Consider the following 26878-nt stretch of genomic DNA (forward strand, 5'->3'; position numbering starts at 1 on the left):
GGAACATTGCTTGGTGGCAGAGTAGTCCGTGATGGGCCAGCTCTCCAAAGTGCTTTCCAAATGTCCTCTGACCGGCACAGAAAGATTTTTTTGTGTCAAACGTTTCAGTGTTAACCTCAGAAACCAACATAGACAGCGGGCTCCTTTGGCCACGTCCGTAGTGTTGTTTTCTACCCCACCACCTGATCAGAAGCACGTGATCATTGACACCTTACCGAACCCGTGGCCTTGGCAGAGAGAATCATAGAACTGGGAAGGATAGGTGAGCTTGCCCACAGCGTACTCAAATGTTTCAGCTGGAGAGGTCCTGGGTTTCAGGTGACGTAGAGATGCTGTTTTCGGTTGAATGAAAGTGACCGTTTCAGAGATCTTCCCAGGAAAAACTGGCCAGGCAGTGGGACCATGAAGGTAAGGAGCAGGCAAAGGGGTGCTACCAAAGGAAGTCACAGAGCGGCTGGCTTGGTAACCCCCAGGGGAGCCTGGATTCAGTGTCCTGGAGGGGTTCACCGGAGCTGCCGTATTTATACCTCTGAATCTCTCAGCCATTGGGTCAGCACTGCTCCCAGGGAACATCCTGCCTGCTGTCCGCGCACACAGGCCAATGGATTCCTACAGCCTTAGCACAGTCCGCCCACGAAGAGACACTGGCTCTGGCCTTAGAAAATAAAAGCACACAGGCAGAGCTCAGTGCAAAATGGAAATGTAGGCACCCATTTTTTTTTTTAAAGCAAGAAAAAGATGCCATTAGAGGTACTGAAATAAAAGCGTTCCCCTTTCATCCACAGTCTCTCTTTTCACTTGTCACAGCTTGTTTTTTTTTTTTTTTTTTTAATTTGCTATTTCATGCCGCTCTAAGGAGAGGGACATTTAAATTTTAAATTATTAGCGTGAATTTTACCTTTCATCTCTACATTGTGTGATGCCGGTTGTAAATGCAAATACAAGAGCGTTTAACTCATATGCTCGTCACCAAAATTACCCAATTTGCATATTTTGTTCTCACCGGCAGGGTGGAAAAGCGCCACAAAACTAACTCAGCTGCTTTTATGTCATTTCTTGATCACGCCCATTGTACTAACAGTCGCCACCTTTGGCTTAGAAGGTAAAGAAGGATAGGAAGGAAAGGAGCTCAGGGTTAGCTAGTACAGGGACGTAACGTCAGTACGAATGGACGAAGGGTATTTTGGTCATTGGTATGTCTTAGCATGTCATTCCTTTCTTTCTGTGTTTGAAGCAAGTTTTGGTTCGGAAGGAAAGTGTGGCCTCTGGGGGCGGCCAGTGTCCCGCCCTCTCCCAGCTTAACCAGTGGAAGACCACCAGTGGTGTTCCTTTTGAATCGCCAAGAACTGCGGCACATGTGGGTCCACCGGAATCCCGGTTCCCGGCGAACACGCTACAAGCACGGAGTCATGAGAAAAGGCAGACACTCATATTGTATGCATCTCTCGTGTTCTTGTGCGTGCTCTGTTGTCCCATCAGAGTTCACTTACAACATACAAGTTCAAAGAAAAACACTATTAAGAATTTTAATGTGGTGGCAACAGAGCCTTTAAACCCAGCCTGGGGTCCTTCTGAGAAGGGTCACACATACCATGACGGTGACCCGGCAAGCAGGAAGACAGCATGTACGAAAATGCTAAAGAGACCCCAGGGCACATGGGTGGAGCCCAGAGAAAGAAAACTAAGAGGCTGGGCCTGCACCCAGGGGAGTTAGTGCAGGAGGAGTCCAGAACAACCAAAGAGACTGATTCTCAGAGGTTACAGCCCTAGAGCACAAGGCATGTCAGGAAAGAGGAGACAAGAAGAGAGAGGGGATCAAGTGGAGGGAACAAAGCTCTGGTTAGCCAAGACACAAGTCACTAAACTGGAGGCACTGGGAGAAGTCCATAGCCAAGTCCAAAGCCATAGAAGTCCAAAGCCAAGGATCACACAGAGGGGCAAGATACCAGCCAAGGTTATCATAAACCAATGGCCATTTGGATCTGATTGCATCCCAGAATGCTGAGCGCCCCAGTGGCATCCCTGTAAGCGTGAAAGGTACTTGTCATGGGCCTGCGAGGGGCAAACCCTGTTCAGCAACCTCCCTCCCAGATCCTTCCCACCGCTCCAACCTCCTGGTAGAAAATGAGACAATCACTCTCCCGCTCCTGCAGAGAGCAATTCCTTCCCCTTCTCCAAAGCTCTAGGAATGCTTGTCCCCATGGCTTCATTGTGGAAACGAGCTGGAAACTGGCCCCGTGGAACGTGTGACAGGGAACGCGGTCATGGTGACCCGTCAGTTCACAGGCCACTGGGTCCCGTGGTTCATCCATAAGACTTTGCAATAACAGCAGCTGGAGACTGTCACTTGGGCGGTGTGTAAGCCACCTGCAGGCCTCCTTCTGTCATTCATGACTCAGTCATCTGTGTTAACTCACAGCAGGGTTTCTAGACATTGGCAATATTCACATTTTGAGCCAGATGCCCTGTGTGAGCAACTGTCCTATGCACCATTAGACGGTTAGCAGCACACCTGACCTCTGCCCAGTGGATACCAGTAGTGTCTCCCAGTTGTGACAATCAAAAATGTCTCCAGACGTTGCCCCGTGTCCCCCAGGGCGCATAATTGCCCTCAGTGAGTCAGTGACTTAGAGTATGTGGCCCCTGCTGAGGAACACACCTACAAAGACATCACTTTCACTATGTGCTCTTAGCTGACTTACTCCACCCTTTTTTTATAATGCTTATTTATTTTTGAAAGAGAGAGAGAGTGTGTGTGTGTGTGTGTGTGTGAGCAGGGGAAGGGCGGGGAAGGAGATACAGAATCTGAAATAGGCTCCCGGCTCTAACAGCACAGAGCCCAAGGTGGGGCTCGAACCGACAAACCATGAGATCATGGTCTGAGCAGAAGTCAGACGCTTAACCGACGGAGCCACCCGGGTGCTCCTGACTTATCCCACTTGTCTGTTAACTTGCATCTTTTTTTCTGAAAGCGTCTCTTTAGGGTCTCATCTTCCTGAGAGCACAATATCCCCCCCTCTTGGCTATGCTAATAGGGCCTTAGCTGGTAGTAAAACCACGTAATGGATAAGTCTTCTTGTCCATCCAAAAGGAGTTACATGAGCCGTTGCAAACTGCTGCAAAACATGCATCTCAAGGTCTGCAAAGATTACTGGAAGCTCACTATCCCTTTTTTTTCTCTCTCTTAGGGCATAGTGTACGAATACCTGGCAAGACCTCTGTTTGCTAGCCTTGTCATATGTCTTATCTCATTTAATCCTCAAGGAAAAAGTATAGATAACTCCTATAAAATGCCATATCCATTTTTACAGATGGGAAAATGAGGCTGGCAGTTACGAAGTAACTTGCCCAACATCACCCCAGTCACCCCAGTAGTAAATGGATTTGAACTCCAGTTTTTTTGGCTGCTAATCTAAGACCTTCTCACTTCTACCAATGCTTTTCAACTTTACTGCACATGGGAATCACCGGGAATGGGCAGGGGAGGGGTGTGGAGATCATGAACAATGCAGATTCCCAGGCCTTCTCCCACAGAGACTCAGAAGATAGTTTTAGGACAGGTCCCAAGAATCAGGATTTTGATGTTTATTTATTTATTTGCGAGACAGAGAGAGAAAGAGAGCTTGCATGAGCAGGGGAGGGGGAGAGAGAATCCCAAGGAGGCTCCATGCTGTCAGCACAGAACCCAACGTGAGGCTCCAACTTATGAACCATGAGGTATGACCTGAGTTGAGATCAAGAGTGGGCTGCTGAACCAACTGAGCCAGCCAGGTACCCCTCCCCGCCAAGAACCAGGACTTTAAACAAGTGCTCCCAGTGATTCTATTGCAGGTGGTCTAAATCCTTGGCATTCCCTGGAATCATTGCCTACCCTGGTTAGATCATGAAAAGTCTGGATCAGCTCGGAAGTTGGATGTCTGCATACTTTAGCTTTCAAATAGTCTGGAAAACAAGGGTTATAAGACATCTCAGTATGATGTGTTTCCAGGAAAAAAAATGTTAGCAAACCATAAGGAGAAGAATATTTGGAGGGCTCAGTTCCCATTAGAATTCAGCAAATGCTCCAGAGAATCTCCCAAGGTTCAGATCTAGTTTAAGGGGGAAAAAAACGGCGGAGGCAGGTTAGACTTGCAGATTTGAGTTTCTGACATGAGATCATGAGCCAAATCAAGAGTCAGACACTTAACTGACTGAGCCTCCCAGGAGCCCCACAATTTGAGGTTTCTACACCTTAGTGTGAGTTTTGAGTCACAGTTTTCTATCTGCCTCAGACACGGTAACATTTTAGGCCTATTCTCCATTGCTGAATATTGAGGAATAGTAGACTTTATCACAGGGAAGGAATTTCCAGTCTCATTCTTATAATATTTCACAGGATAGTGGGGAAGGAAGGGAGGTGGTCATTGTAAGGACAAGAATAGATCTCACGGTACCAGAAGCAGAAATGCGGTTATGCTCCCAAGTTCCCATGTGGAGAGGGGCTGTGTGAGTGACTCAGTGCGTGTACGTGTACGTGTGTATGTGTTTGTGTATGAAGGACTTTTGAGTCTAAACTTGGGTCAGGCATTCATCCCAGGTCCAGGCAGCTATGAACAGTAAAGTGCAACCATGTTGCCCAAACGGAAATCTGGAACCGACCTCTCTGAGTGAACAGGACAACCAAGGGCGTCTATTTGAGCTGGGGAGATGTTTCAAATGGCGTGTGCGACAACCCCAAAACAAAATGGCTTATCATCATCACTTTATTTAAAAAAAAAAATTTATATTCACTTATTTTAGCGAGAGAGAGAGACAAAGTGTGAGTGGGGAGGGGCAGAGAGAGAGGGAGACACAGAATCCGAAGCAGGCTCCAGGCTCCAAGCTGTCAGCACAGAGCCCGATGCGGGGCTCAAACCTACGAACTTCGAGATTGTGACCTGAGCCGAAGTCGGACACTCAACCGACTGAGCCACCCAGGTGCCCCAACCACCGTTACTTTAATACCAAAAAAGATCATAAAAATAGAGCAGAAACCAAATAAATTCTCTGTGCCCAATAAACCTCTCATTGAAATCACCTCCCTGGCTTCTGAGGTTATCCCGTCGCTGTGTCAGAAATAAAACGGGGTGAGCTGGGCAAATCTTCACCTCTGCCTCAGGTTCTCTTCAGCAGGTAGTTTCCTAAAAACTGGCGTATCAAAGAAGATCTGTAGAGTAAAGCAAACAGAAAAAGTTTTTTACATTTTTTAAAACAAAAGTGTCTCTTTCATGAGCATCGGAAAAAAAAAAAAAAAAAAAAAGAACCCAACAGATTTCAGGGCTCGCCTATAGGGCATATTTCAAAGTGATGTGTAATGTCACTTTAGGCAAGTGAGCTGTTTCTTTTTTCAACCTAAAGATAAAATGACCAGGGAGAAGGCAGCCAAGACTCTGAGTAATCTTATTGAGGGTTCCATTTTCTGAGTATGAACTTATGCTAGCAACGGCTCCTTAGTAACATGAAAACAAGCCAAGCTAGGCAGTCCCGCATTTATGAGACATAACCTCCAAGGCAGCAAAGTCTGAAGGCTAATTCTGGTTACATAACGTTCATGAGTCACCGATGCCATCAGATATTACAGACAACTAGACAGTCACCCGCCCTCTCCCTGCATTTTCAGAGCACGTAGGCTCCTATGGACCTCATTCATCCAACACTTGCCTTTTGCTCTCCCTTCTTGCCTTATTTCCTATCTTGTTCCTTTTCTTCTCCACTCTGTGCTATATTAGTCAGGGTCCTCCACAGACACAGCAGTAGTAGCATGGATATATAGCTATAGATATTATGATTTAGTGTAAGGAAGTGAATCATATAAATATGAAGATGAACAAATCCAAAGGTCTGCAGTCCGTTCAAAAGTCAGCTGTATATATAACTGCTTATGGGTTTTCTCCCCACATGACCTTCCCCACATGACCCTGGAACCTAACATGTCGTGTTAAGTTCATCATTTGCTCCCCGACTTAATTCTGAATTTTCTTTCTCAGGATGATGCTATCATCCACCCAATCTCCTCCACTTCTATCTGGGAGACAATTATTACAAACACTCCCTCCAACCTCACCTTCGAATTCCAATCGGATATTACACTTTATCCCCCGACTGCCTAAATAGCTACTTGCTCGTCATTGTTTCTGTCTTGAGCTTAATGGGGACCCTCTGGTTTTGCATCTGGATTTTAGCAAAGCTCTGTGGTGGATTTCTCGCCACCTCCACACCAGCCGCCTTTCCAATTCATCCACTGGATTCAGTGTGATTTTTATGACAAAGAAATGTGATCGCATTACTTCCCAGTTACAAGCTTTCAAAGTCTTCCCCTTTGCCTTGAGGATAAAGTGGCAAGAAAATTTCAGTGGTCCAGCAGCAAGAGTTAAGACAGTGGGAGCTGGCATGGCAGGTTGGGAAGCGGGGGGCAGGGAGAAGACCTTAAGGAGATAGAAAGGACAAGACCCCATTGCTGAGGCGATGTGGGCAGTGACCACAAAGAAAGTGCTGATGAAAACCTCTCTGCTTCTGACTTGGATGACTGAATAAATCACGGTCCCGTTCTCCGAGCCTGGGGACAGACACTGTTCTCTCTTCGTGGCCAGTTGCGTTACCTGGGTGGGGCGCCAACGTCTGGGGAACCAAGCCTTCAGGAAACCTGAAAGTTTGGGTGGAGATGAGTCAGAGCCTAGTAAAGAAAAAGAAATAAAAATTAATACCAGATGGGGAAAGAAGGCAGTTGAAAGTCCCTGTAAACAGCATCCAAGAACTCCACAGGAGTGGAAGGTGCAGCAATGTCCCCTCTTCTGCTAAGAGATTCCTGAAAATTTTCTGGCAGAGACCAGGAAAAGAATCAGGGCCGTGAGCTCAGCAAGACATTACCTAAGCGCAGAAGGGTTTAAAGGACCTCATAACTCCGACTTCCACCCTCATTTATTTCACGATCATTGCCATGCCCTCTTTCTTGGTCAGGGTTTTGGCCGCAGTTTGGAGTATCTTGATGTTTGTAAAAAATCTTAAAACACGTGTTACTTCATTGCTATGCCCCCAGGGTGCACATGTGGATGTGCCCTTGGATGAACCCACAGCCCTGTTCGTCCCACTGTTTACTGAGTCTTACCCATTTGCAACAAAGGGAAGGCTTGTTTCATAGATCTCGAGAACACACCTGGGAATTTCCAACTCACTTAAAAGCCAGTCCCTTGCAGGGATCATTCTGAAAGAACCGAGGTCACTTGAAAGGCTATACCCCAACATTTAAATGGCTGCAACTGGGCCAAACCACCCAGTTTGAATGTTTAGCCAAATTCCAGTGTGTCCGATGCATTGGGGTATTAAATCCCCGACAAATTCCTCTTTGGCATGGCCTGACGAGATCACGGATATTTATTTACTGTTTTGACACAAATGGAAAAAATATATACCGTAACTAAAAAGAAGTTTCTTAGGTAACCTGGTTAGAATCCTGAATGAGGCCCAAGGGCAAGCTGAGGCACACAATCTTTCTGCCAAAGCACAGCAAAGAATCTGACTTTTTCTCTGCAAGCAGGTGGCTGATGGACTGTTTTATGAAGGGTTTTAATTAACTCTTTCTGTCTTAGTTACCTACCCAAATAAACTATGTGAATCCCAATATGGTAGAAGGCCTCCATCAGCTGGCAAGCAACATCTCAGAAAGCCTCCACAGCCCAGGGACATAAAACTCCCAAGGAAGACAACTTAGTAAGTGCGTAGTTTCCAGAGGCCTCTATTTCAGGTGCTGTCAGCAGCCAGACAGTGGAAAGCCAGTGTGCTCTGCTGAGTGCATCGTCCCAGTTCCAGAATCGCGTTTACGCGGAAATGTAAGGGGCACCCAGCTGGTTTTAGCCCCTGCTCTGTTCCTCTTTCTCCAGGTCTCCTCCTCTGGGGGAGCACTGCCCAGTCTCCGGATGAGGGTCTTTCTGACACGTTTGCCCTTAAGCCTGACCTCAGGATACTCCCCAGGTGGTGAAGGCGTAACATCTTTGATGTTCACAACTGATAAATGCTTAGCTTCTGTGCCTTTTAATTACATAGTGCTGCAATTTCACTGGCACCTCCAAGGCCTTATCTAAAAGGCACAGCAAAGTAGAAACATCACCAAGGGTGACAGGGTCAGAGATAGACTGAGACATAGAGACGGAGAGAGAAAGATACTGTTTATGGTCAATAATGCCTTTCCTGGTATCTGACCAATTACATATCCAGGTGATAACCTATATGACATATGGAATTGAGGACACACGCTTTTCTGGCTTTTCATCTTGCACATGAGGAAACAGGCAGAGAAATGGCTGAGTTGCCCAAAGTCACACACAATGGGGACTAGGGCCCAGGTCTCCTGACTTCCAGGGCACTCCCTACCATGAACATCGCCAGCTGTATATGGCGGCATGGGAGATAGAGAAGGTTGGAGAACCTGGTTTATGCCAGTAGCTCCCCAGGTCCTTTCCCCTCAAGGATTCCCTTTCAGGTCCTTCAATATAAGGTTCAGATACCACATAGAGAAACATCCAAGGATAAATAAGAAAAATGTATACTCGGGGGTCCACTGGCTTCTATATAGGAAATGAAACTATTGGCCAGGAAACGAGGAACTGGTTAAGACAGACTGGTCTGAGGAAGTCACAGGACTGCCTTCCTCCACTGTGCTTACCCCAACCCACAGGTAACTGTCCTACAAGCAGAAACCCTGCCATTTTACCCAGGCCTAGGTCAAGAGCACTGCCCCCTCTTAATCTCTTGGTGGATTCCACCTCACCCCCTCCTTCCTTTAGAAAGAAGTTCTGTTTTTTGTTGTTGTTGTTGTTGTTGTTGTTTTATCACCAAGACTTCTCACAGAGCTTCAGGGAGTTTACTTCAGCCTATGGCCTCAGTCAACAAATACTTACTGAGCACCTACTGTGCACCAGATATCGAACTAGGTCCTGGGGAAACAAAGATGGGGCAGCCACAGTTATTACCCTCAAGAACTCATTAGCTGCACATCCTGTTCATGCACAGGCTCTTGTTCGCACACAGGGCTCAGTCCCAGGTGGGCAGTGAGCATATTTTTAACCCCCAAATTCCAACACATGGTGCTCAAAATAAGATTGCTTTTCTATTTTTTTTTTTTTTGAGAGAGAGAGAGAGAGAGAGAGAGAGAATGGGGGGAAGGGCAGAGAGGGAGAGAGGGAGAATTCCAAGTAGGCTCCACGCTGACAGTGCAGAGCCTGATATGGGCTCAAACTCATGGACTGTGAGATCATGACCTGAGCCGAAGTCAGACACTCAACCTACTAAGCCCCCCAGGTGGCCCAAGATCGCTTTTCTCATGTGTAAAGCTTTAGATGAACCTCTTTAAAAGGCTTAGAAATTAAATTGCATTAGTAAGTCTTTTATCAAGTCTCTTTTACTGACAAGAAATAGATTTCATTAAATCAGGCCTTTTTGAGAAAAATCTGTGCAATGCGTTCGTCGAACCCATACGCTATGACTTGCAAAATCTTATAATCATAGTCTATTGTGGTGAGAAAGGATCTGAGATACCACCTGAGCCAGCAGATTTAAATTTTGTATTTCATTTTTTAAACAGCAAAGTGGTTTTTTTAAAGCCAAATATCACCAAGAGCCCCAAATTGAAACCAGTTAAAACTGGAATGGCTGTGGCCAAAGGAGAAGTGCAGAGCTCAGGACCCTTGCTTCTGATCTCCCTCTCTCATGTGCCACCTCTGCTCCCACAGATTTTGGAACTGCACACCACAGAAATGACAATCTACCAACTCCTCTTGTCCCGGATGAGGAAAGTGAGATCCAGAAAGAGCATGGCTTCATTTTAACTGATTGCATCTTCAATGACCCCATTTCCAAATAAGGTCACATTCTGAAATACTGGGAAGTAGTTCCTCCACATATGAATTTGGAAGGTAGGGGAGGGGGACACAATCCAATCCATAGCATTGCTTCTTGCCCTGTTTGGATGTTCTTGGCCAAACAAGGAAGTCTCTGATACCTGGTCCTTAAGGGAAAGACGTGAGCATATTTGACAACTACTGGGAAGAAGTCAGGAAAGAGATATGTCAGGCACATAGGGATATGTCCCCGAGTAGGCATTGAGGCCAGATGGAGAGATACGTTTTGGCACAAGAGGAGAGACACTTCCTTTATTGTCACAAGGAGGCGGGCGGGAGAAAGGGATGAGTTTGGATACAAAATGAATCAGCAGATGAGGAGGAGAGAAGTCGAGAGAGTTCACCTGAGGTGGTTCTAGCTTTCTTCATGAAGCAGGAGAAGACACTGCCTGCTGGGGCTGACAATGGAGGTGGGAACTACAGCTCAGTAGGAACTAGGGTTCAGCAGAGGGACTGGCACTGAAACCGGGGACTTGAGGAGAGTGGAGAAAAGTTTGAAATAGTCCTGTGCATAATGGACCAGAGCCAGCTGTGCTAGAGTATGCACCCACTGCATCATTACAGGAAGGGATCTATTACTAGAATAGAAAGGTGGGGAAATGAGAGGGTGAGCAAACCAGGGGGAACAGAAAGGGGCTGCCTGACGGTAACAAGGGCCCAGATGGCATGGGTGACCAAAGTTTATAGTGGCACCATCTGCAGGGTGTGTGGTTTTTTTCAGCAATGCTCAACAGCTGGGCGATTGATGTAGAGAAAGTAAACAGTTGAGTACATCCAGAGCTGGGCTTTGTCCAGGAGGGTGCATTACAAGGACAAAGGGGCAAGGAGGTTGAGGATATGAGCAAGGGGAAGGTGACTTGAGAAAGCTCAGGGATGCGAGTAGGTGAAGAAGAAAGTGTGCAGTGAGGAGGCTCTGCTCATTTCTGCACAAGAGGCTGGTGTTTGTCCCTTGCTTTCTGTTGACCAGAGCACATGGTTATTGCTGCCTCCTGGAGGAACAGATGTTGCCAGATGTGGCATGCTAACGAGCCACAAGCTGATGGGCTCCCCCAGCTAAACTTCCTCCTCTAGGGTGGTCCTCACTGGCCCCAGCTGGGTCATTTGTGCCCAGTGCTGCCACAACTGTCAGAGCATGCTCTGGGGACATGTGTGCCTCTATGGAAGGAAGAGGTCAATACCAACTGCATATCTAGTGTATTGGTTCAGCCCCTGGGTCAGTCTGCTAATCAGTGCTATTTTAAAGTGGGCCATCCCTATTGGTTTGGATTTCATTGCTGTGAATCTTCCAAGGGCACAGATCTTCTCTTAGCTGCCATAGTTCAAATAAAAACTGTGGATATTACTACACATATCATTGGTATTATTATATACCTCTACTGATGTTATTAGCACTCAATTTGAAACCCTAAGCTCCTAGAATCACCTCAGTATTTTCAGAAACAAATCACTGGGGAGAAAAAGAAAAAGAAACTTTTGAGTAGGACACTGAAATATTCCTAGTACGGAAAGGTTAAAACTAAAAAGAAATGCCAAACATTGTCAGGAGCAGTGGGGTCCCTCACACCCCACTGGTGAGAATATAAATTAGTACAACCGCTTCTATTTTCCAGTAACTAAAATAAACGCCTATCTATCATCCAGAAAATTCCATTCTTAGGTATACGGACAACAGAAATAGATAAAGGTCTACATAGCAGTATTATCCACAATGGCCTCATACTGGAGATGACTCAATTGTCCCTCCACATTAAAATGGATAGGTATCTATACACTGGAATACTATATGGCAATAAAAATTACGAACTACAGCTGTTGGCAACAACATGGACGAATGCCATGAACATAATGTTGAGCGGATGCAGTTAACATAAAAGAATACATACTGTATGATCTATTTTTTCAGAGCCCAAATATAGGCAAACGTGACTCTAGTGTATAGGAATGCCAATTTAAGGGGTAAAGTCTAAAGAAAGGCAAGGAGAGGATTACCATGACAGTCAGGATAGTTACCTTCAAGCAGGATCACCTCTAACATTTGTGGGGCTTAAATAGAGAACTGCAGATCATCGTCCTAGGCCTAAATATTTTAAAGTCAGTTAAACTAACACTATATAAAATAAAAGCTGTTTTATCCTCCACCTCGACAAATAACATCTTCACGGCAATCTGGAAGACCAGGCTGGACCCTAGGATTCTTGGGCTGCTTAGAGCTTGTCACTGGAACGTGTGGCACAAGAAGAGGTGGCCCTCGGACTCCCAGGCCGTCCGTCTTCTTCCACGTCTGCCCCATCCCATACCTCAAGGGCCCCTGTGTCCATGTATGTTCATCTGCAGCCTCCCGCACATATTTGCCCCTAGGCCACCTCTTGGGAAGATGGGCCTGAGGAAGAGGCCAGAAAGTGGACTCAGAATCATTTGGACAGGGAATCCCAATGTCCCAGTACCTGGTGAATGGTCTAGAAAGGGAGACATAGGTTCCAGGTGGACACGGCCTCTTGACCTCAAAGATTCCTCTCTCCTTAGAAAGCAGTATTTCTGGAGGAAATCTAGAAGCCTAAAAGCACAAGGCTCAACATAGGGTCCACGGGATGGGGTTTAGGGTAGTATTGCCTCTAAAGAAAGGGGTTGTATTGGGAAGAGGACCTGAAAAATTTCTGGGGTCCTGGCAGTATGCTGTGCCTTAACCTGGAAGGCAATTTATGACAACTTATTAAGCTCTACATTTGTTTTATATAGTTTTCTGTATGTGTGTTATATTTCACAATAAACAATTAATGAAATCTATCTGTCTACTATCTATCTATCTATCTATCTATCATCTATCTATCTATCACCTATCTGTCTATATATCTATCTATCATCTATCTGTCTGTCTATCTATCATCTATCTATCTGTCTATCTGTCTATCTATCTATTCACCTATTGCTTCTGGTACTGTCATTTATGAGATCCCTCTGTATCAGCTCTGAATGCTTGCCTTTAAGCTCAGACACCTTGTACAGTTAAAATGCCTCAAGGCAGGAATACCTCAGGGAGAAATGGAGACAATTCTGGAAACATAGTGACTCTCACTGCTGGTTTTCTCCACCATCTGGGGCCCAGATACTTCGGTGACCATGGATGGGCTCGGGCAGTGCACATGAGTCATGGGGCCATGTCCTCTTGCCTAGCCACTGCAGAGCGCCTCAGAGGAAAATTCTCTTTTCCCCATCTTAACCAAGATTTTAAATACTGTGTTTATCAAACCGAAATTACAGGAAGCTATTCCCATCCTAGCAGAAGTGAAAAGAGACCAACTCCCAATTATCCTCTGTTTGGAAAGCAGTTCTAAGAAGCCTTCCCTTCCCCATAAGGGCAGCTGGATAAATTCATTAGTTTGCTAAGCTTCTACTATGTGCCAAACACAGTCCTTATTTTTCTGCTCCACACTTCAAAACACCCATTTGGTTTTGATTTTTCATCCTTGATAGGAAAAACACTTTCCTTTCACAAAGATTCAGATTCCCGGTTCTCAAAGAGATTTCTGTGTAGCCCATGTGGTTTAAATATCAGGACTTTTCTAAGAATATATATTTCAGCTATGGTCCATATGGATACACACACATTCACACACACACACACACACACACACACACACACACACCATCCCCAAACTGAACTTTATAGCAGTGAGATGATGAAAGGGAAGTGAAAATCTGGCCTCTACTAACCAACCAAAAGCCCAGTCAACTTTTTTTCCCCAAAAAAACAAAATTCTGGGCTTTGCATCTAAGCTGTTTAAAAGCCACATTGCCAAAGTGCCAGTTTTCCTCATTTTAGGGAAACAAGAAAAGCATATGGCTGCAGTGACCTTCTCGAGCTGTTGATGAGAGGTAGAGTCAGGGACATGTGGTGGCTTCAATATGATAAAAGCAACAACATAAAGAGGGATAATGAAGCAGTGGGTGGGGGGGTGGAAGAACAAGTGAAGTCAATGGCAGTCAATGGCAGGACTAAAATTGTAGACAACAGACAATGAAGGCTCACTCACTTCTACCATTCTGTCCCAATATGAAACACCTGGCAAATATCTACCCATCACTCAAGACTCCACCCCAAGTTTCCCTTCTCCTTCCTTTATGCCCTCACCAGGTCCACTTCATATTCTATCAAAGTAACTGTAGCATTTTACGGAACGATATATTTTTGGTTTGTCCTACTAGACTGTGGGGTCACTGAGGACAGGATCATATTTTATGCCTCTTTGCAGTTCCAGCCAATACGTAGTGAGGGTCCCATAAATGTCTTCCTTGGTTGCATGATTGAATGAATGAATGAATGAATGAACGAATGATGGATTTCATTCATGGGAGTATGGATTTGGCTTTTCCAACTGCTATGATGCAATCCTTAAGTGATAAAAAGTGTCTCAGCCTCTGCCAAGGTTTACCCATTTTTGCATTTTTAACTGCTTTTCAGATTCAAGAAGCTGTGAATTCCGTAATGTCACACACTGGCATGAGAATATCGTGTATTCTTTAAACAGAGTTATGAAAAGAAAGAAGCTGGTCAGGAGACTAAAACAGGAATTGTCCTTTTCAAGATCTGGAACTCCAACATTCCTTGGCTTCACGGAGAGAAGCACCTGCAAAAATGTGGGCAAGGGTGAGTAGTGTTGGAAACAACATACATTTCATGCACTTCCTTTTTGTCCAGTTCAACTCAGACTCATTCCTGTGGAACAATAATCCAAATGGTGTTCCATCCTTGCTCAGGATTGTAATTTATGTTTGGAATTAAAGGGCTAATTTCAGGTCACCGGATTTTGCTCTGTTAGGTGAATCTTTTGAGATGGATCTTTTGCCCACAGGAAATCCTCTTCCACTCAGAAATCTCGAGGGAGGCAGTCTTCTGGAATAAAGGCAGAATATTCCCCTTAGTATAACCAGTTCCCAAGCAAGTCTGAAAGTTACACTCACTGACAACTCAGAAGTTGATCACCTAGGTTAGATTAGCCAGGTCTCTGGTGCCTCCATTCTCTCTCTGCCCATCAGTGCTAAACCATCCCCTTTCCATACAGTCATTCCACAAGAAAGTCAATTCAGCCTGGGGTGGAGGTTAGGGTTAAAATAGTTGATTCACCCATCTAACCAAGGCTTCCTAAAAGTTTTATGGAAATTAAGTCGAAGAAGTGATGTGTGATGCACATCTGTTCATTGACTTGGAAGCAGGCAGCATGGCATGATGCAGTGGCCCTGGGGTCAGGCAGAGCTGGACTTACGTCACTCTTATGCTGAGCAGTAGAGTGACCGGGAGCAAGTTGCCTGACTCTTTTTAATCTTTGTCTCTGAATTTATAAAATGGACATAGGAAGGTTGTCCTAAGGATTAAATGAGAAAACGCGCATGAAGCAATGTGTGCTCAGAGGAAGAAAGGTTAATTCCCTGATGTGCTGGGATCCACAATCTGCTGTCCGTATCACATGGAGAACTGACCATCAGGACAAAATAGAAGGCAACTGGGCAGTCATGTCAATCCAAAAAGTGCCGTATTTCGTTTGCAGGAGAAAGGCTAGGAGTCAAGTAAAATGACAAATGTGTCTTTAAAATATTTTGATGAGAAATAAAAGGATTTGCAGGGGAGTCTTTAAAAACCAAATGGCCATATCACTGTAATTGCTTTTAAAATCGCGATCTCTTAAAAGTCCCTCTAGTTCTAAGATCCTATGATACAGAATTCTGTCACAGAATTGGACATTTCAGAAGTGTCAACCAAACTGAATTACAGTAGTCCCCCCCTTACCCGGGGTTTTGCTCTGCATAATTTCAGCTACCCACGGTCAAGTGCAGATGATGCATTCTGGAAGCAGATGACCCTCCTTCTGAGTGTCATCAGAAAGTCAGTAGTTACCCCTGTCACAATGCCTATGTCATTCACCTCGCTGCATCTCACTTAGGCATTTGATCATCTCACATCATCACAAGAAGAGTGAGTAAGGGACAGTAAGAGACAGGGACCACATTCACATAACTTTTATTACAGTGTATCAATATAATTGTTCTGTGTTACTACTGCTGCTGTGAATCTCTCGTTGTACGTGATTTAGATATTAAACTTTATCATAGGCCTGTACGTATGGGAAAAAGCATAGTATATATTGGGTTCAGTGCTATCTGTGTTTTCCGGCATCCACCGGGGGTCTTGGCATGTATTCTTTATGGATAAAGAGAAGACTACTGTATGAATTCAAACTGGAGCAAATTACACTTATTTGTGATTCCTCAAGTCACAGGCATGAATATTAATTTCTTGGGGTGTCTGGGTGGCTCAGTTGGTTAAGTGTCCAACTCTTCGTTTCAGCTCAGGTCATGATTTCACGGTTCGTGAGTTTGAGCCCCGTATCGGGCTCTGTGGACAGCATGGAGCCTGCCTGGGATTCTCTCTCTGCCCCTTGTCTGCTCTCTCTGTCTCTCAAAATAAATAAACTTAAAAAAATTTTTTTAAATAAAAAAAATAATTTCTTTTATTATTTTTTTTTTAATTTTTTTTTTCAACGTTTATTTATTTTTGGGACAGAGAGAGACAGAGCATGAACGGGGGAGGGGCAGAGAGAGAGGGAGACACAGAATCGAAAACAGGCTCCAGGCTCTGAGCCATCAGCCCAGAGCCTGACGCGGGGCTCGAACTCACGGACCGCGAGATTGTGACCTGGCTGAAGTCGGACGCTTAACCAACTGCGCCACCCAGGCGCCCCAAAAAATAATTTCTTAATGAAGAGTGAAATAAAACTAGTTTCTCCTCATTTTTTTAGACCTACTCAGTTTCACTCAATTGAGATGAAAAAAAAAAAAAAAAAACTTAGCAATTCTCTAAAGCAAGCCAGTATTTCATTCCATTTGAGTCCCTGCAATGAACATGAGCACTGTGGTATTTCAAATACATGTTGATTCTCAACTTTTGGTATTCTAGATCTGAAAACCAGATAATTCAACCACCTGAAGTCTTTAATTTGCTTTAGAACTATCTGTTCAAAGGATCCAAATTAAGGATCCTTTTGGATCCTTAATTCCATCACTTCTGGGTGGGTTGGTTTTTTTTTTTTTTTTTTATGATTGAACTGTATTTCAATATTACACACATGTACATACACACGCATACACACTTACATGTAACTTCACACTAGACTAGGTAGAATGGAAATATTTGGCAATTATTAGTATCACCTAATAGCGAAAAAGAGCATTGATTCCTTGTCGTCAATGCTTTCTAAAGATATATCCCTACTGGTCTTTGGGGGACAGGGTGCTGGCTAAAGATCCAGATCTGAAGCAATACCGCCTGATTTGAATCTCAGCCCTGTCGTGAATAAGGAGTAGGACAAACTATTAACAAACTATTAAACCTCTCTGTGCGTCAGTTTCTTCATCTATAAAATGGGTGAAAATAGCACCTTTTGGGAGGGGTTGTTGTGATGAGTAAGCATGCAAATTGTTTACAAATATGTTTGGCACATACTAAACCCTCAATAGAGGCTTCCAGTGAAACTCAGAGTTCTACGGCACATAGGAAGTAAAGTCTACACGGCTCAAAGAAATCACTAAAGGCAGAAGATGGGGGAAGCAGAGTGTAAAAAAGGCCTTGAGAGACTGAGCCTCTAGGAATCTGGGTCAGACTAGATTTGGTTGCTCTTTTGAACCCCCTCTGCTGTGATTTTCTGGTTTGGGGAGCCACAATGAGGACACTGTGAGGTCATGGCCAGAAACATCCTTCGGGGAAACCTGTGCTAACCTTATAAATACTCTTAAAAGCAAGCCCTTTACCAAAAAGCTCAGCAAGTGAAAGCAAGCCCTGAGCTGACTGCAAATACCAATGTGGAGGGAAGGTGGAGAGCCCGTGCTCACACCTGGGGGGCCATCTGAGAGCTGCAGAGAGGCTGGGCAGTGGGCAGTCTTCCTTTGTGTCTCTGCATGAATCAGTGGTGTGCTGGAGGCAGCTGGTTCCAGCTTTCTGGAGCCCACTGTGTCCATGCGTCCCAGTGAGTTCATGTAGGTAACTCAACAGTTGCCATAGTGGGGGTATTTACACCACAGAAACTGGCAGACTATAACTCAGGGTATTTTGTTTTGTTTCACTGTCAGAGAGCTGGTAGGTTAATATTTCCCAGTGCACCACTGGGGATGGTAGAGAAGCTGGCTCAGAAAAACAAGAACACTGGCAATAAAAACCTTTTAAACTGCAAACGTCTTCTTTTGACATTCCTCAGTCTTCCCCGTTATACTAGGGCAGGAAGTTGGCAGTTGGACATGGTCTGTCGTGGTTTATCTAAAGAAGAAAAATCCAGGTGGACTACTGCTTCACGGATGGTCAAAATGTATCGATTGACAGGACTTGAAAATGTTGTCTTTTTTTTCCGATTAAATACACGTTCACCCCAGGTCTAAAATAGTCATCAAACTGCATTTACACCTGCCCTAGGTTTGTAAAGTCCCAAAAAGGGAGATGCAATGAAGTGGAGTAATTCACATACTCTTTTTTCAGCCCTTAAAAATAGTATTTTGATTATTCTAACATATTTTAAGGAATATGAAAACTTTATGTACTGAGAATGAATACCTTATGTCCCAACACTTAAAGGACAGCTTAACTTGTTCAGATTTCCAAGGTTGTTCCTTGAGAGTGAAGATGAAAGAATAGGGACTGAAATGAAGAAGTACCTCTAAATCTGCCTTTATTAGTCTGCTCGGCTAGCCATAACAAGTACTGTAGACTGATGGCTTAAACAACAGAAATTTATTTTCTCATGGTTCTGGAGGCTGGAAATCCAAGATCAAGGTGTCAGTAGGTCTGGTTTTCCTGAGGCTTCTCTTCTTGGTTTACAGATGGTCAAGTTCTCCCTATGTCTTCACACAGTCTTCCCTCCATGTGAGTCTGCATCCTAATCTCTTCTTGTTATAAGGACACCAGCCATATTGGATTGGGGCCCACCCACATTTTACCTTAAATGCTCTTTTAAAGGCCCTATATCCAAACCACGTCTTAAAAGACCAAATATAGTCATATTCTGAGATACTGTGGGCTAGAACTTGAACGTATAAATTTGGAGGGGGACACGATTAAGCCCATTACGCTGCCTGAACATAACCATAATTTATCCACAAGGAAAATTAGATCTAACAACATCACAGGTCACGTTCCTAAGAGAAGCAAACTCTGAAGAGACGGAGATTGGCCTGCAGGGGTTTATGGTAGATGCTCTCAGGAAAACCTACAAGCAATGAAGGCAGCAGAATTAGGCATAAGGGGACTGCAGTGAAGTCATGGTCAAGGCCCAGGATGACCACAGAACTCTCCAGGCATGTGGAGAGTTGTTTGGAATTGAAGCAAGGGCACTAGGCCATTTTACTCCTGCAAGGACTAGTCATGGGGTGTAGGCTGCCCCCAGGAAAGAGGCATGATATTCATGAACAGGCTCTCTTCAGCTGAGGACAATCTCAGGCAGACTCAGTTGAGAGTTGCCAATCACCCGGTCTTTGGGAGCTGACAGAGGATTGCTCAGTCAAGTGGAGTCTCTGGTCGGTGCACTGGGTGTCTACAGTATAAGGAAGCAGAGGTTCCCCACGTGAATGAATAGATTTACCATCATCTTCTTAAGAAATTTCTCATAATACCTCTCAGTAGTTTAAATGGTGACCTATTATGAACCCTAAAACACTTGGCCCAATTCTGGGTGCATCAAAAATGCCCAGCAGAATGGTCAGGGTGTATGGCCTCATGGGAAAAGTATGCTATTTGGAGACAAAGAGATCTGGGTTCAACTCTCTTCCCCACTATTTACTAATACTCTTTACCCTCTCCAAATCTCCAATGTCTCTTCTGCAAAATGAGGATAAGTAAGCCAACTTTGTTAGACTGTTGGAAAGATTCAAAGAAAAAAATACACTTCAGGGTGTCGGGCACATGCTTGACAAAGAAGGCATTCCAAAAGCGTACGTTTCCTTCCCTTTCTTTAAGCAAATAATTAATCGGTGGTAACCAATTTCAAACCAGAAATAGACATTTGATCTCCTAACATGAGGGAAAATGTTTCTCAAATTCTGCACTTGATCTTAGCCAAAAGGCTGAGAAGTGATGTTTCTCAAATTCTGGTGTGATCAGAATCACTGGTGAAGATTGTCAAAACAGATTCCTGGATCCCATTCACAGTGAATCTGAATCAGGAGGTCTAAGGTGAAGACCAGGCATGTGTAATTTTAGCAAGCCCCATGGGGGTTTCTGATACCTGGAAAATCTTGAGGCCCCCTGCTTGAGGCTGTGGGTGTTGTGTCAGTAAGAATGGGAGTTCAGTGCTTAGATGCCTGGGGACATTTCCGCTGTCTTCATTGTCATTTAGTTCTGTGGATGTAGATGTACACATCTCATCACAAAGACTTCTCCCCTTGTATAAATACTGTGCATTCCAAAGCTAAAACATGCATAAATTATGTCAGCTATAGAATCAAACCAATTCTCCTTTTCAAGATGTAGTTTTATTGAGGTATAAATCACTACTACAAGGCAATTTAGTGCAGACAGGAATTTTACTGGGGGATGCAGATCCCCTGAGCTTGTCTGGAAAATGGGAAGCATATTCAGAGTTGCAGGTGTAAGAGCTGCGTGTCCTGCAAAGAAGCTCCGTCTGGACAGAGATTTAACTTTCTCATCTAAATCAAGGTAAATGGAGTTCCTCTGGATGGGATTGCTAAAGGCTTTCTGTGTTTGATTAGGGATCACAAAGCCCATCTGTGCTGCAGAAATTATACTGTCAAAAAGACACCTGACCGGGGTCCAGAAAGTAAACAGGAGCTGGAACACAGAAAGTGACCCCTGAGCGCAGACGGGCTTTCATATCCCTACCAGACTTCCCCTGATTTAACATGGGGCCATGTGGTTTCCCAGTGTCTTCTGTGGCTTTCTTTTCCCACAGAATGAGGCCTCGTTTGTTCTAAAATATGAAGCTTTGGGGGTTTCTCGAAAATGGTACTTTCACTCAGTAAAAATAAGTCAAGACGAAAACGTTATCTGTGGGAATCCATTCTGAAAATGGATTGAACTGAGAACATGAGAGAAATGGTCTGTTTTTCCCAAATGATCAGCAGCCACCCAGAAGTGGTCCCTTTCCCTATGGCAACAACAAAAATTCTAGAAGTAGCACAACAGAAGCATTACGATCAGTGAGAAGTCCAAGATGGCTCTGTGCTCATTGTCTCCATGCTAACATCACAAGTCCGGGAGTTGGTGAGCTTCTTCTATCCTTAGACCTGCTCTGAGTTCTTATCGATGAAGGAGGGTTCCCTACAACTTGCCTTTATTTTCTTTTAAAAAATATTCCTCTGGGTTTGACTAGGGCCTTGTAACACACACTGAGTCCTCGTTACACTAGAGGAACCATGCATCCCCTAACCTTTAAATATTACCTAGAGTCCTTTGCTCTTTCCCTGGCTCACTTAGAGAAGCATCTTTGAGTACAACATCCAATTAAGTAGTAGGTTTACATCTCGTGCTTCTTTCTTGTATTCACATCTCTTTCTGACTCAGCCCTGTACTCTGCCATTCTTTAGCTACACAGAATTTTAGGGCCGGAAGAACACATTAGTCAGGTTAGTATTACAATGAGCTGCAGTAATGAGTAAGCCCTACAACCTTGGCATTGCAGCACAATACAGTTGTGTTCTCACTCCTGTGATAGTCACTGGCTCTCCTGGGCAGCTATCCTCAGGCATCTGGGCATCTTCCACCACCTCAGAGCCCTTCCCTTCCAGCAGCATAGATAAAAAGAGAAAAGGTATGGGACGTTTCAGCAAGCAGGCCAGGAAAGTGGAGAATTGGTCCACCAGCATTCCACTGATCCAGAGATGGCTGACAAATGTTGACAAGTGCACAGATGCTAATAGTGTTTGTCTCAGAGAGTCCTTAGATGCCCCTTTGCTTTCAATGCCTTCGAGTGTTTTCTAGTTGAGGCAACCGAGACCCAGAGTTACACAGAGCCAATCAGTGACAGCTCAATTCAGTGCTGGCCAAAAGGCTTCTTGCCCATTCCTATTAGTTCCAATTAATGTATAAAAAGGCTCATAAAATCTCAAGATACAGTTGGAGCATTGTTTCTAGAACTTTCTATCCAGGACTCCAGGGTGAGGAGGACTATGGCCACCCTGCTCCAAAACCCACAGTTCCGATGCAGTCCTGTCCATCTGAGAGCTGGACAGATGAATGTTTCAAGGAGGAAGCACCAGTAGCAAACCCTAATTGTGGGAAATGCTTCTTGGCTCCTAAGGATATAAAATTACTTTGCGGAAAGTCAAGAAAAATAGAAACAGAATACACTGTAAAGCTTTCTTCAGAGGCCAAAAGTCACCTAGTAAGCCTTGCATATTGTTCTTGATTCTGTCAAGATAGCTTACAGGGTGGAGACAGCTGATAGGGAGAGAAAGTCTGGATGGGGTCAGCCTGGTTTGTAACCATTATGTTGGCTCATGGAGGATATGTCTTGAAAGATTGTCCTCCCCACGGCTGAGTTCAAATGAGAAGAGACAGAGACTTCCAGAAAATACCTAATAGAGGATAAAGAAATGGGTGCAGGCATGGTCTCTTTGACAGGTTCTAAACACTATCTGGAGAACAGTGGAAAACCCGAGTGGAAAGAACTCCTGTGTGGGAATCCGGATGAACCACATTTCTTTCTTCTTTTTTTAAGTGTATTTATTTTGAGAGAGAGACTAAGCATGTGCACAAGCAGGGGAGGGGCAGAGAGAGAGGAAGAGAGAGAGAATTCCAAGCAGGCCCCTGAACTGGCAGCACAAAGCCCGATGTGGGGCTCGATCTCATGAACTGTGAGATCATGACCTGAGCCAAAACCAAGAGTCAGATGCTTACCCAACTGAGCCACCCAGGCACCCCAGAACCTTTGCCACACTTCTGACCATCTATATCAATGTCTATTGATCCCTCAGTTACATACCTATTTTTTTAAGTCTGACTTTATCATCACAAAGTTTGTATATCTGGATTTTTTGCCTGAATCTTAAAATTTTCACCTGGAGTTCTGATGTTGAGTCGTTAAAGGCTTTATGTTAGTTTTCATCAGTTTTAGGGAGGGAAAAGAAATAAAAATAATACATGCCACTTGGCTGGAAACTAAGGTGCTGATTTAAGCTAAACATTATTACACATAATGTATTTTATTACATAAAATACATAAATAACAGTAATAATAGAATTAGATTTATAGAATGAGTGCCAAATTATATTACTTCATTTAACCAAAGCACAATCACATTTCCTAGATTCATTGATAAGGTATTAAAAATAGTGCAGAATGTAATTACATGTGCTTTTATTTTTCAATCTTTTTACCTCATTCTCAATACTTCCCCTTTTTTATAAAAATTTTTCATCCTTGTGAGTTGGGGGAACATTGTGTCCACGTTACTAACAGTCACAATGAAGCCAGTGAGACGAATGGATTTGCTGAATCCCATGATAGTTTATGGCAAAGCTTGGACTCAGATCAATGGTCAGCATGGTGAGCAAGAGAAATGGAGGCAGGCTTGTTAGGTACCTCCAAAGGACTTGGAAATAAGGCAGCTCTCAGAGTTAAACTAGTAAAAGGCATACATAAAGTGCATAAACCTAGTAAAACAGAAAGGATGTAATTGGCCCATTGTGGAAGGAAGCCAAGAAACCATCCATTTATATATAAAAAAAATAGAAGAGGTAAAAGCATCTCAGACTTCAGCCCCACTGATCTGGGGGTACGGTAATGAGAAGGATGCACATGTGATTATAAGTTAGTAAGCAGAAAACTTACTAACTGCATTGTAACTGTTTGGATTAAGACTACGTGAATGAAGGAGTTGGTTAACCAAAAGAGCAGGAAAAAGAGCCAGAGGGTCATAGAGGCCCTCTGGATGGCACAGTCCATCAACATGGAAGACAGTCTTGGCAGTGTTGGCCTAAGCATTATGGTTCCCTTGATGAGACTATCTCTGTTAGGAGCAAGAGTGCCCAAGCCATTGACAGCAACATTCTAAGATCAATTAAGAGCCCTTTTCTTCTGATTCTGTGGACACCAGGCAACCCTGTGATAATTTGGTTCCTCATGACAGAACTGTCTCAATGCTTTCTGGTCTATCTGCCAGTGGTAATTATTATTTTAAATTACTGTCATTGTATCTGATGGCTATGAGCTGGTCCCACCCTAAGCACGCCAACCAAATCCCTTTTATAAACCTGAGAGACCTGAGACCATGATGTGTTCTTCAAGGTAAACACCACCTTCTGGAGTCCACCTGGGCATACAGTACTGTTACGTAGCCACAGCTCAGGCTTCACTCTGCTCTTCTTGAACTGTCGCTGAACCAGCCCCGTGCAATTTTGACGGAACCATACGTAAAGTCAAGATCAGGATGTTCTAGTAATTGACAGAACAATTGCCATATTGTAAGCCAGAAGCAGCCTGCAGAATAAAGGGAAGGAAAGAACCTAAACCACTTTAACAGGCCGCGTGCCGATTTTCTATTGTATCTGGGACCCTGCCACAGACAGCTTCATCAAAGATACCGAATAGTTGACAGAGTAATGTTTTCCAGGTTTTCTCGCACCTTATCCAATTGCAGTAATTGTTAGGTGATAAATTCAGTGACAGCTCATTACAAAACTCAGCTTCCAGAAGCTGAAAGGTTAGGTGGCACCTCTCACCTTCTGGGTGATAGGTTAGCATCTTACCCCTGTCCCTTTCCACTCCCAACCCCACAGTTCTGTCTGCAGTCTTGTGCACTCAAGGCATTAGATTTCACACAAAGCCTTTTGAAGTGAAAATAAAGTCAGAAGGCTCTACTACAGAACCTAGGAATAAAACTATACACAGAGGGCAGGAATGAAGAGGATAAAGAATATGGCCTGAAAACTTGAGAGCATTATCCGCAGTCTCTTCGAGTTTTTAGATTTGTGTGTGTGTGTGCACATGTGTGTGTCTGTGTCTCCCTGTGTACCTAGGGAAAGGTTTGTATACTCTTGTGTCCTCACACATATATTCCTAAGTCTGTAAGTGCTAACTCTCTGGGTTTTTTTTTTTTTTTTGGCAGCTTTATTGAGGTATGATTGGCATACAATGAACTACACATATTTAAGATGTACGTTTTGATAATGTTGACACACATATACAGTTGTAAAACTATCATCACTATCAAAATAACAAACATATCCATGATCCCCAAAAGTTTTCTTGTGCTCCTTTATATTTTTTAATAATTATTTTTTAATGTTTGTTTATTGAGAGAGAGAGAGAGAGAGAGAATGCACAGAGGAGGAGCAGAGAGAGAGAATCCCAAGCAGGCTGCATGCTATCAGCACAGAGCTGGATGTGGGGCTTAATCTCTTGAACAGTGAGATCATGACCTGAGCCCAAATCAAGAGTTGGATGCTTAACTGACTGGCCACCCAGGTGCCCCTCTTGTGTTCCTTTATAATCCCACCTTCTGCCCCTCCCACCTCCCATCCCATCCCCAGGAAACCACCAATCTGCTTTCTGCCATTATACATTAGTTTGCAATTCCTAGATATTAATATAAATGAAACATACAATATATACCCTTTCTTCCTGGCTTCTTTTGCAGAGCATAATTATTTTGATATTCATTCATGTTGTGGTGCGTATCAATAGTTCATTTTCTCATTGTTGCTGAGTAGTATTCCTTGTAGGAGTGGACCGCAGTGTGTTTGTTTATCCATTCACCTGTTGATAGATACCTGGATTGTTCCCAGTTGGAGGAAATTAGAAATAAAGTTCTATAAACATTTGCATAAACATTTTTGCATGGACACATGCTTTTTTTTCTTTTCTTTTTCGTTAATTTATTTTCAAGTTAGTTACCATACAGTATAGTCTTGGCTTCAGGAGTAGAACCCAGTGATTCATCTCTTACATGTGACACTAGTGCTCATCCCCAAAAGTGCCCTCCTTAATGCCCATCACGCTCTATCCCCCCTTCTAGCAACCCTCAGTTTGTTCTCTGTATTTAAGAGTCTCCTACGGTTTTCCTCCCTCTCTGTTTTTATCTTATTTTTCCTTCCTTTCCCCTATGTTCATCTGCTGAGTTTCTCAAATTCAACATATGAGTGAAATCATATGATACTTGTCTTTCTCTGACTGGCTTATTTCACTTAGCAAAATACACTCTAGTTCAATCCATGTTGTTGCAAATGGCAAGATTTCATTCTTTTTCATCGCCGAGAGTGTTCCATTCTATGTATATACCACATCTTCTTTATCCATTCATCAGTGGATGGACACTTGGGCTCTTTCCATAATTTGGCTGTTGTTGATAATGCTGATGTAAACATTGGGGAGCATATGCCTTTTCAAATCAGCATTTTTGTATATTTTGGGTAAGTTCCTAGTAGTGCAATTGCCCTGTCATAGGGTAGCTCTATTTTTAATTTTTTGAGGAACCTCCATACAGTTTTCCAGAGTGGCTGCACCCAGTGTGCATTACCACCAACAGTGCAAAAGTGTTCCTCTTTCTCCACATCCTTGCCAACATCTGTTGTTTCCTGAGTTGCTAATTTTAACCATTCTGACTGGTGTGAGGTGGTATCTCATTGTGGTTTTGATTTGTATTTCCCTGATGATGAGTGATGTTGAGCATCTTTTCATGTGTCTGTTTGCCATCGGGATGTCTTCTTTGGAAAAGTGTCTATTCATGTCTTTTGCCCATTTCTTCACTGGATTATTTGTTTTTTGGGTGTGCTTTGTTTTCTTTTGGACAGATTCCTAGGATGGATGAGTAGGTCCCATGGTAGATGTGTGTCTAACTTTCGAAGAAACTGACAAACTGTGTTCCAAAGTGGTTGTACCATTTTATGTTTCCATCAGTGGTACATGAGAATTCTAGTCTAGTTCCTCCACATCCCTGCCAACACTATGTATGGTTCGATTTTTCTTTTGATTTTA

The 26878-nt window shown here is 43.8% G+C and overlaps 1 protein-coding gene and 1 long non-coding RNA gene across 3 annotated transcripts in view; one reads left to right on the forward strand and one right to left on the reverse strand.

Moving 5' to 3' along the window:
• NEDD9 (neural precursor cell expressed, developmentally down-regulated 9) overlaps positions 1-26878 on the forward strand; it is a 184968-nt gene that overhangs the window by 51799 nt on the left and 106291 nt on the right. Inside the window, exon 2 of one of the 2 annotated variants that reach the window (XM_047859718.1) lies at positions 14371-14556. In XM_047859718.1, coding sequence (XP_047715674.1) covers positions 14545-14556 — 12 coding nt within the window. In that variant the 5' untranslated portion in view covers positions 14371-14544. The remainder of the gene's footprint in view (positions 1-14370; positions 14557-26878) is intronic. The other variant, XM_047859720.1, reaches the window with a different exon arrangement.
• LOC125166064 (uncharacterized) overlaps positions 4898-26878 on the reverse strand; it is a 43089-nt gene continuing 21108 nt past the window's right edge. The window contains exons 4-5 of the long non-coding RNA XR_007152332.1: positions 6618-6691; positions 4898-5185 (exon numbers count right to left, since the gene is read on the reverse strand). This is a non-coding gene — a long non-coding RNA (uncharacterized LOC125166064). The remainder of the gene's footprint in view (positions 5186-6617; positions 6692-26878) is intronic.

The sequence above is a fragment of the Prionailurus viverrinus genome, chromosome B2 (genome assembly GCF_022837055.1).
Source record: "Prionailurus viverrinus isolate Anna chromosome B2, UM_Priviv_1.0, whole genome shotgun sequence".
Taxonomy (NCBI): domain Eukaryota; kingdom Metazoa; phylum Chordata; class Mammalia; order Carnivora; family Felidae; genus Prionailurus; species Prionailurus viverrinus.